At 35.6% G+C, this 16,874-nt stretch overlaps 1 protein-coding gene across 1 annotated transcript in view; it reads left to right on the forward strand.

Annotated features, from left to right (window-relative positions):
• The window catches only part of PDGFC (platelet derived growth factor C), a 136,863-nt gene that overhangs the window by 94,688 nt on the left and 25,301 nt on the right, over positions 1-16,874 (forward strand). Inside the window, exon 3 of the mRNA XM_072863059.1 lies at positions 4,395-4,575. Coding sequence (XP_072719160.1) covers positions 4,395-4,575 — 181 coding nt within the window. The remainder of the gene's footprint in view (positions 1-4,394; positions 4,576-16,874) is intronic.

Here is a 16,874-nt window from a genome sequence, read left to right on the forward strand (position 1 = left end):
ACAAATACATAGTTAAGTCAAATGATGGAAATCCAAAATTTTGTTCCATAGGAAATTTAAATATTTCAGTAGCAAAAATGAAAATTATTTCAAATGGCGGTGGAAGAGGGAGAGGAAATTTTCCTTTAGAATGATGGTGTTAAAATTTTATTTAGAAAAAGATCAAAATGATATTTTCATGATGACAGTTTTTAGTATTTTCCAGTGTTTCCAAAATTGTAGCTGTTCAAATATAAACCATCTAAGTTCTATTCAATAACAGTTTGTCTGGTGAACTGCCGGGGGACCTTGAATGCTTTTGGTCTGCAGCTGAGGTAGGTATTTTGGTGTGCTGTGCCGGCACCAGGAAAACCTTGGAATTCCATGTACTTTAAAACAAGTTGGAACAGAAATATTACAGCGTCCCACAGGACACTGTCAAAAAAAAAAGACAGGGATTGTTATCAACTTCCTATTTCTTCATTAAAAAAAAAAAATTGAAACAGATTCTTATCAAAGGGGGAAGTAAAAATATATTTCACCTTTCACAAGCTGTTTTAATGGGTGTGCTAGATTTTTGTCTAGCACACATCTATATAGAGATGGAAAGGTCCAACATCACTGATATGACAAAGCGTTTTACCTCATGGGTTTCTACTTCTTACGTTCGTTGGTATACTTGTGGAATTCTGAAGGCAGAAGGAAGCCACAAAAAGGTCACGAAACTGCAAGCCAAGGTAAACAGCCTGTCAGAATACGTTTAGCAAATGACAGTATAAACCACAGAAAAAATATAGAAAGGAGAGGCAAACCTATTCCCTTGGAAAACACATTCCCTGGTTGGAAAGGCATTGAAGTTTAGAGTCGCTTACATAGCTTCCTTGCTCTTTTCCAATAAATCGTCTTCGTTCAGGTTGTTAATTCAATCCACGGTCCCAGGCACCTAGGCCGTAGGGAAGAGGAATACGTGTTCTGCAACAGGTATAGGGGAAGGCATTTTGGGCATCATGACTAAAGACAAAAGTGTCCCAGGAAAGGAGACTGGACTACCTCTTTGTCATAAATTTTACTTAGTAATATTTGAATAATGTATTGAAAATAGATACAGCACCAGAACATTTCTTTAGTCATTGTCAAAGAGGGTTGTTATCTCCTTTGTACACTGCACAAAAAAGAAGGATTCTTTGTTTGGTTCAATATGTGTTTTAACATTTTTTTACTCCATTGCAGATGGAAAATAGCTTCTCAGTTCTTGGTTATTTATCCTAGTTTTCTTGCATTTCAAGGACAAGCTTCTCTTGATGGAGAAATAATTTTGGATGGCTGCTCTTTAGCCCTGTGACATGAAGCTGCAGAATTACATAGCACAATCTTGTAAATGCTAGAGCATCTGAACCACTTTGTCATGTTACTTTTCACAGCAAGTTCAGACTTCAGTCCAGATGTGCAATGCGAGGAATTTTAGTTGCACAGAAGATTCTTTCGGAAGGCTCTTGCAGCACATTCAGCCTAGATAACTGACAAGAATAAAGCTACTGGCTAAAAATGTCATTATGTCCAGGAAACATGTGAGGGACTTTTTTCTGTTGATGTAGACAGAATTTCTAAAGAAGAAATTCTAAAGAATTTTCACCTTGCTGATGGTGAAATATGTATATTGTGCAGGGAGCTACACCTACATTTGTGTTCAGCAGTAAGAAGCCAATACTCATATCTCATATATTTGCTTTTGAAAACAGAAATTTTTGTCTACAGCACCAGACTTGTTTGTTGAACATAAAAGAACAGAAATCCTCTATAGGTCCTGAGGGAGACATTGTGGAAAGGGAGTAATCATTATAAACCGTGCAGTATGTACTGTACCATGTTGCTATGAGAAAGTTATATTCGATTGGCTTATAAAATAGGTTTTAGTAAATCCCTTAAATAGTGATATTGGTAACTGTGCACACTTCAGTGCAGTACTACTGAGTGCTATATAATGATTAGAGTGTTTCCCGATTGATCACTTGGAAACAAGTGGATTTCTGATTATCAGAATAGTATAGGGTGAGGGAAGAGTGATTGAGAACCTCTCAATCAAGGTAACACAGATAACGCACAGAAAAATCAGAAATTTTTTTTATTAGAAATTACAACTTGTTTAGAAATACCACATACAAAGATCAAGGAGAAAAGAATTGAATAGAGAAGAAACACCCCGACAGAATTATCTGGATCTGTCATGTATATCAGCTGAATTTTATTTGGGTTTTTCAGAATACTTATTTCCCTCTATTTTACCTCTCAACTAATGAAATTTATTAGCATTTATTTTAAGGGTCTAGGATTTAAACTGTGAAATGTGAGTTTCTCTTTTACTTCAGGGGTACCAGGAGACCAAAGGGTGCAACAGAAAGTACTCTGTAAGTTATGTAGAAGCACTAACACCTATACTATGCCTGACCCCCCAGACATCTTAAGCTTAGGTCAGTAAACATAATGGTTAACTTATTCACTATTTATAAGTCAGAAAAGTAGATAATTATTTCATATTCTTAACTAAAACAATAAAAAAGCTTATATTTAGAAACTTCATGAGCTGATCTTAAAAAAAAAAAAAAATAATTCAGTGCTCAAAATCAATTTGATAAATGTGTTGAGCCCTGAATTCTTAGTGCAATTAATGTACACATTGCCTTTGTAATAAGTTGTATAACTGATCATAAAGTAAAAAACACTGGTGGATCAATTAAAGGAATTAGTTAGTGTTTGGGGGGAAAAAAGATGGTGATAAATTAATTAGTATCATAAGTTCAACAAAGATTTAAAACCGTGGTACATGGCAGTAATGGATTTTGAACACAGTTAATGAGCATATTCATTGCATTCATTTTTAATTAAGTGGAAAAAATACTGGTCCTTTAAATGGAGATAATAAATGTACAAGTCAGTCTTGCACAAACATGCAACACAAGAATTTATTGCCTGCTGTCTAACTAGGGAACTGGGAATCATTATTAAGATTAGCTTTACTGAAAAAAAAATCCAGAAAAAGCTTTAGTAGAAAATGTTTATGAGGTAATAATTTTCACATTAAATATTGCTTGGCATATTTGGTAGAGTGTGTGTGCATGTTTTTTAAAATATAAGTATTTGCTATCATCAGAGTCAGGACTGTTTGTACCCTTGAAAAGGATTCACTGCTATCTACAAATTTAGATTTACATGAGACATATTTAGTATATGACTACACATGTAAGAGAACATAAAAATATCAGAAATCTTCAAACTTTCTCAGAGGTGTGTTATGCTTGTGCTTAGAGTACAAGTTGCGGTTTAAAAGTAAAACGATGACTCGGAAAGCTGCAGCTGTGAACTTCCAAATGCTTGCCGTGCTTTAACCGATGCACTTCTGCCTTCCCGCACCACCGGGCCGTGCTGCCGCTGGGGCTCAGAGAGTTTCAAGCTGCAGCAGGGGAAACCCAGCTGAAATGCATAGTGTTTATTCTGTCAGTGGGCAGCTGGGGAACTGACATGAAACAGGTTAAAGCACTGAAACCAGACGTACCTTCTAGAGCAGTGGCTTTCAATGTTTTTATGACTTGGGAACCCCCTAAACATTTCCAGTGGAAGGGAGGACCTTTGTGTGGCGTATTGAAGCTTATTGATGACAATTGACTGGCATTTCTTAGTTAGCTTTCATGGATCTGTTTGAAGTTGTTCACAGATCCCCAGGGATACCCAGACCACATGTTAAAAACCAATGACACTAAACCGAACTTACTATGTTTCATTCTCTCAAAGCTCCCAGCCCATATCTCTCTTGCCAATATTACCAAAATATCAGGTTCTTTCTGACACGCAGTACGTCTAGGTCTTTGCTCAACAAATGTCTCATTAGGATATGCATAAACTCAAAATGTGTTTCCATGTTTCCCTAAGCCACCTTAACCTTCATTCACCACTGGTATTACAAGAGGGCAAGTTTTCCATACCAAAAAGCCCCTGAACTTTCACTGGTGACATGCAGTATACTGCTAGCGATATTGCAGTACGAGTTACTGTGCCACACTTAGGCAATTTAAATCTTTTTTCTCTGACTTTATTCTGCCCTATCCCACATGTTGTAATTGCTTTCCATAAAAGGAGCAAACAAAACCATACTCATGGGTCTTTTCAAAATGCTAACTCTGCTTTTATTTTTTTAACCTCACTGCATGATTTTATTATGTATTTAAGCCAGTAGCAACTTGGAAGCTAAGTTTAAAATAGCTGGCTTTGGTAGCATACTTTTAGCATTAAAACCAAACCAAACCAAAACAAAACAACAAAAAAAAAGAAAATGCAAACTGCAGAGTCAGTTTATTGATTAAAGCAGGAATTTTATAGAAGTTTTATCAGTAAATAAACATTTGATTTTCTTTTCTGTTCAGGTATGACTTTGTAGAAGTTGAAGAGCCTAGTGATGGCACTGTTTTAGGGCGCTGGTGTGGTTCCAGTAGTGTGCCAAGCAGACAAATCTCCAAAGGAAACCAGATCAGAATAAGATTTGTGTCTGATGAATATTTTCCTTCTGAACCTGGATTCTGCATCCATTATACACTTCTAATGCCAGTAAGTAATGTGTTTCAGATTGGAACATTTCAAGAAAACAAAATCTTTGAAGTGGTAGCTCAAAATAATCTTTTAATAGCTTAGGATTAATTACTGTTTATTTCTTAATAATACAAATGAGCAATCTGTCTTCCAGAATTGTACATTTTGTTTCTGTGTTTTAACTAACTGAGTGTTCTTGTGGTTCTTCTTGGATGGCTTTGGACTGGGAAGTTGTGGGCTCAGTTGTTTGTGTGGAAACTTCAATAAAATGTTTGCATTCCTAACACAGTACTGTGAAAAAAAAATTTTGTTCTAGCTTTGCGAAGAAGAAAAATCAGCATAAGAATCAGCTGTGTGACATTGAAAGAGCATTGGGAAGTTACAAAGAAGATTGAAGAAATTAATGTTTTTATTAGTCAGCTGCTGTTAGACATACACAGCCAAATGGTTATACCTAGTTCAAAAACAGAAAAGTTTTTATGCTTCTGGATTGTTTTATTACAGTGACAAAGCAAACAATGCATAATACTCATTTTCCACTGCATTTTCCCTGAAAACTGTACTTTAGACTTCTCTTGAATGTTGTTTAATGCTTGTAAATTGCAGGTATTAAACAATAGTCATTGTCTAAAATGTGACTGTTTTTACTGTCAACAGATTTCTTTCACCAAAGTAAACATCTGTGATAGCAAAACAATGTTTATAGGTTTTTAAGGATGAGATAATGTTCTGAAACATTAGAGTGGAGCAGAACAGGGGTTGACTTGTTTTAGAATAGGTATTCCGTATTTAAAGAGTAAGGACTATTTTTGTTAAATTCCTCATAATTCACTTTGTGAATCTCCTAAGTAGTCTTGTGGTCTGTGGTATTTGGTTGCTGGAAAATATCTGCAAGCTCAATAAGAAATTGATCAAAAGGAATCCATGTTGTAACCCCACTGACATGCGCTTCACTCAAAATACATTTGGCTTGCGTATTGCTTTTGCCATTTTTGCCTCTTCTCCCCATTTGCAAAACTTCAGTTACTGAGAAGCAGCAAAGAACAATTCCACGTATCTTTTCAACAATACATAATCTTCTACTTAATATATTTAGCATACTGATGATGATGTCAGTGAAGTGTACTGGTGTGTGTGTGTACATATATACATATGTTATTTTCTGTTGTTTTCCTGTAAGTATTTTTAGATATTTAGGCCTGAGAACTATTCCTAAAGTGATTAAACGTTTGATCTGCATATTTGACTCTCTTGTGAGTTAGACCCTTTTGTTAGTAGAATAGTATGACCTGATAATGATGAATTTTGAAATTAAATAAAATGTCAATCAATGTCCAAACCAACTTGAAATATGGCTAGGTTTAAACTTTCATACACCCGAGGGCAGAATGTAATAAGTATGTTTACTTTTAGCAAATGGTAAAAGAAAATCCCTAAATAGATGTATTTGTGGGCTGATGCCAAATTTCGTTGTTGCAGCTTTAGCATTACATCCTACCTGCTACATATCTATCTGACTTATGTATGATCCAATTTCTGTGGAATGGATTAAACAAAGGCACCTAAAAATACCAGAGTATACGTATAATTATCTTGATGCCATGCTGTACAAATGGACTGAGTTTATTCCTTGACATCTGATGTGGAAAACTGGTTATAACATTTAAATTATCAACACTTGCAAAACAATTCTTGAATCTTCAAAATATTTACATCACTTATTCAATAGACAAAAACAGGGGTGACATTGTAAGATGCATTTTTAGATCCCTGTTTTTCTCCATTAACAAAGCTCATATAGCATAAGAAGTACACATACAAACTGTTTTAGAAACCAAGCATGTTATCTCTCACATGTTTAACAGGCAAGAGCAGCCCCCTTCATATCATAGGAATTCAGAACTAGCTCCAAAAGGTGCAGTATAACAACTGCTTATGGGTTTGTGACAATTAATTTCCAAATCTCTCTTTAAAAGGGCTGTGATCTTTTTCATCAAAAATTCTGTCTTAATAAGCCATGCAAAATACAATTTCACATTTCAGACTGCAGATTGTAAATGAAATCTATATTGCTGAGTTTCAGGATTAGACCTGCTACTTGTACCTAAAGCAATTGAAAACCGATGCTAAAAAATATGTTTTTCTTTAAAACTAGAATGCTATCTCATCCAACATTTCAAGAGAAAGTAAAATTTACAGCCCCCCCGCCCCTCCCAAAAAAGATGTCAGCTATAGGAATGAGTGTAAATTTTAAATAATTCTTGCAAAAACATAACTGATTCACTTAGTGATTCACTTCAATGAATTGGTCCTAAACAGTTAATTTTTTTTTTTTCCCCTCATTTTTTGACAAGGGGGGAGGGGGAGATGCCTGGTAGACTAGCAATGAGAGATTGTTTGGGGAGAAATGAAGCAAAACTGAAATAAAACAGTGCAAGCTTGTTTCTGTATTTGGAGGCCACACACAGAGAGGGGCACTGGACACATTTTCAGGTCTTTTAAAGAGCAAGAGAAATGGCTTTGTTTAAATCTGCTGTAATTTATTGTATATATATTTTTTTACTTTGTATATTATATTTCAAACCAACTTTTCACATGATGAATAAGTAGGGGGAGAATGGCTATTGATCGGATTACTTTACTTCTAAGATTTAGTCACTCAAAAGGACTTGCAGCGGTTCCAATGTCAATAGATGCAACATCATTTTTTAGAAAGGTTTACAGTGGGATTGTAAGGCAACACATAAAAGCAGTGCACGTACTGTATACAAGCAGAATGCTCCCCAAGAAAAACATGAAGCTTTTCTTCAGAATTAAACTATAGCTAATTATAGTTTAATTATTTGAATTTCTTCCATTTTAAATTGTGTACCCTGGGTACATCTAGAACTTTATAATTCTGGTCTAACTCCACTTTTCTTTCCTCTGTTCTATAGTTGAAAGTTAATTTTGTCTGGAATACTGTAAAGTGGAAGGAAGTATTGCAAAAGCTTATTCTAAGAAAATGTAGTTTTTGTTATTTCAAAATTATTATGCTACTTTCAGCACAGCCGTTATTCTTAGTCACTCTTTTCATGCTCTGCCCTGTCACTTAGTCTGTGCTTACTGGTGAGCTGCTTTATTCACTAAGGGCTGCTTAGCGGTTGTTCTGCATTTTGACTGTTCAGCTATGCATTTATTAATAGTCATGTTTTTGGCAGCACTATACCACCTAAACCCTCCTAGAACTTTATTGTAAAAACAATCCATATTTCATTTTTTTTCCCCTTTTTCTCACTTGCCCCTAGTTACAGCTCTAATCCATATAGTAGCCACATGCAATTGAGGGAAACCTTATAAACTCTTATAATATATGTTTGGGCTTCAGTCTTCCTAGTGACTTGTTTAGTTTAAATTATGTCAGTTACAAGTTTGGCAGAGAAAACGATGTAATAAAGTCCATTGTTACTTGGGGAGCGGATGAATGGGATACTTGATGCCTGAGGTGCCATTAAGGAATGCATGACTGATTGCCAAAGTAGTTATTAATTATTCAGGGCACTCAGAACAAAGTAGCTCCAGTTAAAGTTGAAGCTGGGGGTGACTGTATTCCCCTTCTTTTTTGGCATATGGTAGCATGTCATTTGTCATCAAAGATCATGCCAAGGACCTTTGCAAAGAACAGACTTAACCCTCTTCTATGCAAGTGAAGATGAAGAGGAAAATCCAAGAAGCTGCTTAAAGGCTGACCTGGTTTAAAAGTGACTTGGCAGGTGTTTTGTGATTTTGGTGCGGTACCTGTATGGCTACCTGGATTTCAATCCAAGAGATATTTTTTTCCTTTGATGCAGAGATACTCTTGCTATTAACAGTAATGAAGATTAATACCGTGTAGATAATCTGCTTAGGGCTATCTAAGCTGTGCTCTTTTAGGGTTGAGCATGTTAATTTTGTATGTGGAACCTTTTTAATTGAGCTTGTTTAATGAAAAAGGCAAATAAAATTTAAATACTAATAGAACAGAGAAAGGAAAGCTCTTACCTAGCATTCCCTTCTTTTCAAAAGTCCACAGATTTCACAGATATGAGGTGTGTATCTCGCATGTCAGTACCAAAACCCAAGAAAGGCTTAACTTTGGTTGCAATAACTGAAAATCCATCCAGAAACGTCATAAAGTACATCATTGATCTCCTAAACAAAGGTTTTTCTACACTCTCTTAGGAAGTAATCAAAAGATTTTGGAAATAACACGATTTCAGGGTTGTTTAAGCCAAGGTGGTGTGAAGCAGCAGGAGAGTGTATGAGTGTTATTTAGCACTTTGCAATGCTACATGAAGTGAAAAAGGACTGTGAAAATCCTTATTATAATGGGAAAGACTCTTAAACAAAACCTCTGTGTTCAGAGGTTCCACTGATTAGGTATAGTGAAACCTAAGCCCAGATAAATCAAGAAACTCCTAAAGATGCTCCAGCGTGCAAATTCAGTCATTCAATTTGTGTGTGTGTGGCACAAATTCATTGTAAATCAGAGAGGTTTTCGGACTAACTCTTTCCTTAGAGATTTAATTTTGCATTAAATTTGTGCTTGAGGTCTAAAGAGAAATTCCTTTTAAATTTCTTAAATGAGACATTAAAGATCACCCCAAAATACATAGATAGGAGTGACATGCTTCAGGTTAATCAAAAAACTACAAAAAGTACAAAACTGATTATGGCTATTATCCATGGGACTACAATGAGAGGGGAAAAAACACCCTTTGAAGCACAAAGAACCTCTGAAGGATATTTCCTAATCAAATCACATCTTGTTTTCATGTGACCATATCTCATTCTGTCACATGGACATCATAAAAAATGTAAAAATCTGTGCATGTGAAGCAGACTTGCAGAGAGACAGGGTTAGAAATGAATCTAGTAAAATTGTTCTAGCAAAATTGTGGGCCTGCACAGAAGTCCATGGAAGTATGTCCTTGACTTACACAACCTGCGATGTCAGTGTGGATTTTCTGAGACTCTAAAAAGGAGAGAGATGTTTTGAACCCAATTGATTGTCATTTAGTTCTTAAAAAGAATGAATATGCTTATATGATAGCAAGTTTTGTACTCTGAAGGACTAGGTTCCTTTCCCTCTGGCCAAAATTTGAATGTAGTTTCTCATGTAGTATATACCACTTCTTTTGTATTTTTCTGTGAAGTTAATTTTACAATGGCTTAGGCTGAAAAGAATCAGAAATCACTTCACTGACCATTTGTAGTACTTTTTTTCTTTTTTTTTTTTTTTTTTTACAAATTAATTGTCTTATTTCTAGATAAGTAACAATTTCAAAATTAAATGCAATTATGTTACCACACCTCAAATGTCATGCTTTGTTTTTTTTCTATTCAACAACTTCAGTAGAATTTCTTCCTGAAAATTTCAGGAGTGTTCCAACAAGTAACATAACTGATTCTGGTTATGGAGCATTCACATAAGTCTTAAAATTGTATTTTTGAAAGACAGTATTGAGGGGAAATAAAAAAAAATGAGGTGGAGAAGAGCTTGTGAAAACTGCTCTTCTTTAGTCATCAATAGCATTATGTACAAGCTAGATCACTCTGGCAACCTGTTTCAAGCAGAATTTATTACCATAAACAAGAGATGGGGTACTGCAACTGTCAAGAAAAAGCAGGCAGCCCTTTTTGCTCCTTTCCCCAAATTATGTCTTTGATCACATATTAACCCTCTCCTCTCACATGAAAGCAGATATTAGGATAATTCAGTGCAAACAATGTTTAACGTCTTTAAATGCCCTAAAAAGTGAAAAAGTTTAGAAAACATATCGGGAAAGTATTTCAAATACATGAGACAATCTCTTTTCTTTAATTTCTGTAAGTTACTAAAAGCTTTTATTAGGTTTCCATTTAGTAATAAATATTTATATTTTCAGGGACTTTTTTATTATTTGGAAACTTTACTAATGTGTCTCAGCATTTTCATTGGAAGTTTATGTATGCATATTTATTTAATTTGAAAATGAGTATTACTTTTACATGGTCTATCATTTACTTTATTGTAGTGTGCTGCAACAAATCTTGCATATATAAGTTTTAATGTTGTGTGCTCTGTTGTTTTCAAAAAGTCTACGTGAGAAGTTAAAGATAGAAATAAGAGTGTTTTTGTCTTGTCTTGAACAATTTCAAAAGTCTTCCGGAATGTCATGACTCTGGGAGTGGTCTCGCTGGTGTATATGGGATCTCAAGTAACATTATTTCTGTTTGGGACCAATCTGAAAGAACTATATTTTGCCAACTGATGAGAAAATAGAAAAAAAAATTGTGTACAAATTCAGGAAAGGTAGTAACGTGGAAAATCCAATCTGCACTAACGATGCAAGGAAGAGAATACATGTGACATGGGGAAGGTGGACTGAGGTGAATTACCAGCCTTGTGGATTACCACAGCAGTTACCATTGGTGCTACTTTTGTCATTCAGCTTGACTTAATAGACATTGACGTTTACACCTGCTCATAAGCAGGGAACACATCACTAATGAAAATAACGTTCAACCATTACATTTTAATATTGTAGTCCTGAGTATATTCTGGAAGTCCTTATTATGAGAGTGTATTCTTAGAGTAAAACACAGTTAAATATCAAAACTCAAGATTTAAAAATAAATAAATGTCTTTTATTGCATTTTGACATCAGAGTTTGAAGGACATTTCAGATTGTAAGTTTTTTACTTAATTAAATGGCTACCATTATACTAACTGAGAAACTTTTTTTCAAATAGTATTTGAGTCTTTTGGTTGGTTTTCTTTTTTTTTGTTAAGTTCACTCAAGGACTGAATTAGGTCTAATCAGAGCAATTACACAGAAGAAATTAACAAAAGAATAATACTGCCACTCTGTAACAACTGTAAATATTAGCCTAAAATATGCTATTCTCTACTTGTACCAACTTTCCTTAAGTGACCTTCAAAGAGATTCTCTCTTCACAAAATCTCACTTCTAAAATGGTTCTTTACAAATGAATGAGCATCAGATTAAGCTGGTTAGTCTTTATCAGTCAGTAGTAATACATTAAAGCATTTAATATGTGTTATTTATATTGGCATGTTAATTTGAAAATTTATTATTCAACAGAGTTAGCAGTAATGTCAAGTTTCTAAGCCTTTCCAATTGCCTTCCCAGTTTCCCAAATGGCAGGCTGCCTTGAATCAAACCAAAGGTTGTCTAGCCAAGGAGCCTGCAACCAGTGGTGGTCATACATGGATGGCAGGGAGCACTAGGAGGAGGTCAAGCAGATGTGATTCTTCACCCCTCCTGTACTCCCCCACTTACCAGCTATTTTCTGCAGAAGAGGGGGATTCCCTAAGCCTGCGTGCTTTGTCCGTTTAGTAATCTGTAACAGACATTCCTTGCAAGTAATTGTCCATCTACCCCTAAACTTCTACCCCCTAAACTTCATGCCTTCACAACATCCTTTGCCAACATCCTCGAGAGGGATATGTATGTATATAAAAACATGTCACTCTTAAACTGTAAACTCACTGATACCATGTAATTGGAGCTGTTGGATGCTACCTCAACATAAATATTCCACAATGATGTCCAAAGGTTCCTTTAGTCTTTCAAAATTATTCTGTAGTCACGGTTCAAATGTATTTGTTCAATCTTATTGATCGTATCGATTCTACAGAGTGCAGTGTCTCAGTTATTTTTGTGTGACTTTTTAAATTTAATCCTTTACTGAATGTTATACAAGCTACTTTTCAGTAATATGTTTGGTTAAAAAAAACCAAAACTGCCCCCTGACCCCAAAAAACAAACAAAAAACCCAACAAAAAAACCCCAACGCCACCTTCCTGTTTTCCCAGGTCCATTTAGCTCTGCTGGGTTTTGGCATTTTGGTTTTTTTTTGGCTACCTTCATCTTTATTTTTTATGTTTTAAGTATTACATAATTGTCTAGTTGACTATCCCTTTTCCAATTTCCAGGATCAACATGTTATTCACAGCTTTTTGAGAAAGCACGCTGATGGCTTCTCTACAAATTCCAAAGCCAAGTGACTCTGTCCCATTCTCAAAGTAATCCCCTGTGTAACTGGCACAGTCCTAGATTTTTTGTGCTTTCAAATACTGAGATGTTGTGTCTGACATGCTTGCTAGTGGAAAAAAAGGTAAGCAAATGTACATTTGATACTAGGTTTCAGGCAGCACCGTAAGTTTCAGTTATGCTATTTCAGCTGCATTCATGTTGTGTCCCTATCCATCATGACTATCTTAGTCATGCCTCAGTCCTATCCATTGCCGCACCCCAACAAAACAGGCAGTAACTAATTAGAGTGGTGTGTACTGTGCTAATTTTTCTTACCATAATTCTGTTAGGAAAAGTTGAAAACAGGAATGAAAGGAAAGAATTTGGGACACAACAGAGTTACTCAGTGCAACTTCTCTATTTTTTTCACATATAGTCCAGATCTGAAATGCTCTTAGGAACAGCAGAATTGTGTGGAAAAAATGGAATGATGGGTGCAGCTCTAGACATTTGAGATCAAATCAGCTGTGGAGCAGCTTCTATAGATGACTGACTGCACAGTCTAACTCCACAACCTGGTGGAAGCACCTCTTTAAATTCAGGAGGAAAATTCTTGACAGAGTAATAACACTGTACAGTAGCTTCAGGGTAAGAGTTTGCTTGTGGAAAGATTAATGTGGGGCATTGGTAGTGGTGTTAAGATAAATCCTTTTGTTTCTAAAAAGGGATAGATAATAAGCACTATGGGAATACCAAAATTTGCACCTGTCTTGTCTTTGCAGTACCTGGCCTCTGGTGTTACAGATGGGGATTATGAGCTGTCATTTGTTAGCTTCTCATAAGTACTCAAAACTTTTTTAATGATGATGATGAAAGGTTTGGCTGAAGAAGCCAGAATTTTTGTTGAAAAGGTTTTGGTTTTGTTTTCATGGGAAAGTCTAGATAATCACAAAGCTGTTGCATCTGTTCTTTCAATTATCTCTAGCTAGGGTGATGGAGAAGGAATTCAGGAGGGTTGCTTCCATGTTCACTCCTGATAGCTGGTGTATGTTGTTGAAGTACTGTACTTGTTTAAAAAACAAAATGAAATAAACAAAACCTAGCATGTGAAAATGGAGGACAATCTGTTTGCCAAAAGACGTTTCCAGAGGCTGAATGCTCAGGCTGCTTGAGTATTCATTTCACTCTTCTTTTGAGCTAGGCAATAAATCGTAGTAAGAAAAATAATAAGAATCATTTATGAGGAGAAATAAAATGCTGCGCTTCAAATTGAAGGGAGTGATTTAGTGCATGAAAGACCAGGTTCAAAGGCACTTGAAAAGTGGAGGTGTGAAAGAAGATGGCACAGCCTTTGGAAGAAATTTTGCATGTAATCCGACAGATATTGTGAAGTTGGTGGTTCCTTCCCTTTCAGCTGCAAAAGGATTTCTTGGGGGAACTCCATAATAACTCTACCCTGACACCACATACAACAATTCTCAGGTCTCATCTGAGTAACTCTGTTAGGTGGTTAGGGGAATTTCTGTGTAGTGGTGTAGATAATTAAATCAATCTGGGGCTTTATTGTCCAGTATGTAGCTCTGGTGTCTTTTGGTAGCACTTAGTTAACTTAAGAGTTTCTAGGTAGACATCTCTTGTTCTAAATGTTCTTCTAACAGTGTGACAAATACCCTTTAAACACCATGACCGTCTTTAACAAGGTGGATGCTGTGCTAAGGTCATTTTGTTAGAAATCAGTATCTTCATGGTTTTGTGAATAGCTGGCATAGTACATACAATTTCTTAAATTTGAATTTTCAAATGTTTTATTTTCAGTATTTTTCTTTTACTTCTTGTGCCTGCATGTGAATGTAAAAAGGTCACTATTTTTGAAACTTCAAAACATCTAAAATCTAAAATTGTTTTGTAAACAAATTTTGCTAACTCTGTGCAACTGACCTGGAACTTCCCTGCTGGCTGACATGACCAAAATGACTAGGTAGCCAAGGAGAGTAAGATAACTGAGTTGAGCCAAATTATTGAAGTCACTTGGTCATCATCTGTATTTCTTGGGGGAAAGGGCCAAATGCCAAATCATTTTTAACTTGCTAACTGGCAGGACAGTTGACCACATATATGTGGGCTTTTAATATGTAAGCTGTTAATAGGGTTGCCCTTGCTTATCTTCTGAAAATCACTCTGATCTTCTGAACTCTTCTGACTTGTGTGTGCATATTTGTCTTTGGGCTTTTCAATGTGAGGTGTTCTGGGTAATCAAAAGTTAATAATAAAATAATTCCCGTTCTTGAGTCATCTGTGTAATGACTTTTTCGCTTGGAATTCTTGTCTTTTAGTCAAAGTAAATGCTGTCATTGATCTCTTCTTGTTTGCGCTCTGTCAATATATGTAACTTTAAATACTGTATTTACTTTTTTTAATTGCCTTTGTGCTTCAGAAAGTCATAGGCACCTTTCATGTAGAAAAAAACCTTGTGTTTAGGTGCCTAAAATAGCAGTACATTTTTTGATGCAGCATAAATGTAGAATTAAGGTTCATAAGAATGTTTTGAAACTGTTTGCTGATATAAAACACTTCAGAGTACAGCCCAGATTTTCACCAAAAATCAAAGATAGATGGTCAAGGCAACAGTACAACAACAAAATATTGTCAGAGGGTTTTTCAATTATGTTCCCTATTGTCATTAAGAATAAAACATTGAGTTATTTTTACAGCTAGGTATTTACATGGATGAAAGATAACATAAAAGTGGAAGTAATTTACTACTTTGCTAACAAAGCATATCTAAAAATATTAGAACTTAAGGAACAAACCTGCACATCTTTGATGTGATAGAGGTGATCAGATTGAATGCCTGATATTTTGTAAATGTGAGAGACAGGTGAACCTGAATCTTGTGCAAACCCACTGTACGGAGGCGAAGCACAAGCGCAGGTCTTTGGGCAGCTGTCAACCCCACAGCAGCTTTCTGCTCTGCCGTAGTAAACCAAACCGTGGTGTTTATGTACTGCAGAGCAGCGCTGTATTCCTACTTAATTCAAAGCCTAAGAACACCTTTGAGGTGATGTCATGCCAGAAGAAGAGCAAAGTAAAATCAGCTGTTACTTTTGCGAGCTACTAGCATGTGTCTCTGTGTAGTTAAGGATTTATTTATACATTTTCTTAGAATTAAGACTAAACAGCAGAAGAGACATTAACACCTAATGTTTGTATGGAACAGCACTGGTAAATAGTTGAAGGGGTTTTGCAGATTTTCATTTAGATAATAGGTACACTTACAGGGACTTTTGTGATTATTTTCTGAGACTGTGGTTGCTGTCCATTGTTTTAAGTAGGCACCCTTTATAATTTGTCATTATTGCCTCCTTTTATATGAACTATGTATCTCTTACTAGTGCATCTAATATTTCTAAAAACTACATTGGGAAGGTGCTTCTTTAAATTGGAAAAGAGACTTGCCATGCTGTTGAAGAAGAAGAAAAAAATCATAACATTTCCATAGTAAGGATTTGTTATTTCGTTACCTTAAACTGCTTACAAATTATAGGGGAATTTGGAAAATCAATAAATTAAAAGCTGCCCAAGTGTGAACAGAACCAACTTTTCTCTGCAGGATGTTTAAAAAAAGTTAATGATAATTTTAAAAACAATTATGTGAGCCTAAGTAGCATAATTAAGCAAGCCATACAAAGCTATAATTTGCAAAGCTAGTGCTATACAAAAATTCCAGTGGATAATTTATAGATTGGGGCTGGCCTCAATTTCATGGTTAATACTTGGAAGAGTAGCAAAATACTAAGGTGATGTCATCATAAAAATCTGAAACCAGAGGAAAATAATTTTAACAACAGTTTTAAGAAAAAACCTTTACTTTCCATTCTTCATTTTTCTTTCAATCTAATTCCCTAATAAAGTACGAAAGTATACTTACTTATGAAAGGCTCCACACTGTCCTCTCTTTAATTAAACACTTACAAAAAGTAGTCTCCTAATCAAGCAATTAGAGAATCCCCAAAGAGAACCAGGAAGAAACACATCTTGCATAGGGCACAGCATGTGAACTTTTTAGTGTGGATATTTTATACCCTGCTCTGACTCTGTCACGTACAGTGTGCTGTCTCCAGTAACAGTCTGTCATAGGCCATGGCTTCCTTGCAGTAAGGCACCTGTACCTTCCACTGATATTTTCTGCTGCAGGAGAAGGAAGGCATCTCTTTTCTGTTTTCTGCCATGTATTGAGGTTTAGAGGAGAAGGAGAAAATAATAGTCAGGTTGCCTGAGGGGGGGTAACTGGCAATAGTGATAGTGCCAAATTGTCAT

The sequence above is a fragment of the Ciconia boyciana genome, chromosome 5 (assembly GCF_034638445.1).
Source record: "Ciconia boyciana chromosome 5, ASM3463844v1, whole genome shotgun sequence".
In the NCBI taxonomy this organism is placed as follows: domain Eukaryota; kingdom Metazoa; phylum Chordata; class Aves; order Ciconiiformes; family Ciconiidae; genus Ciconia; species Ciconia boyciana.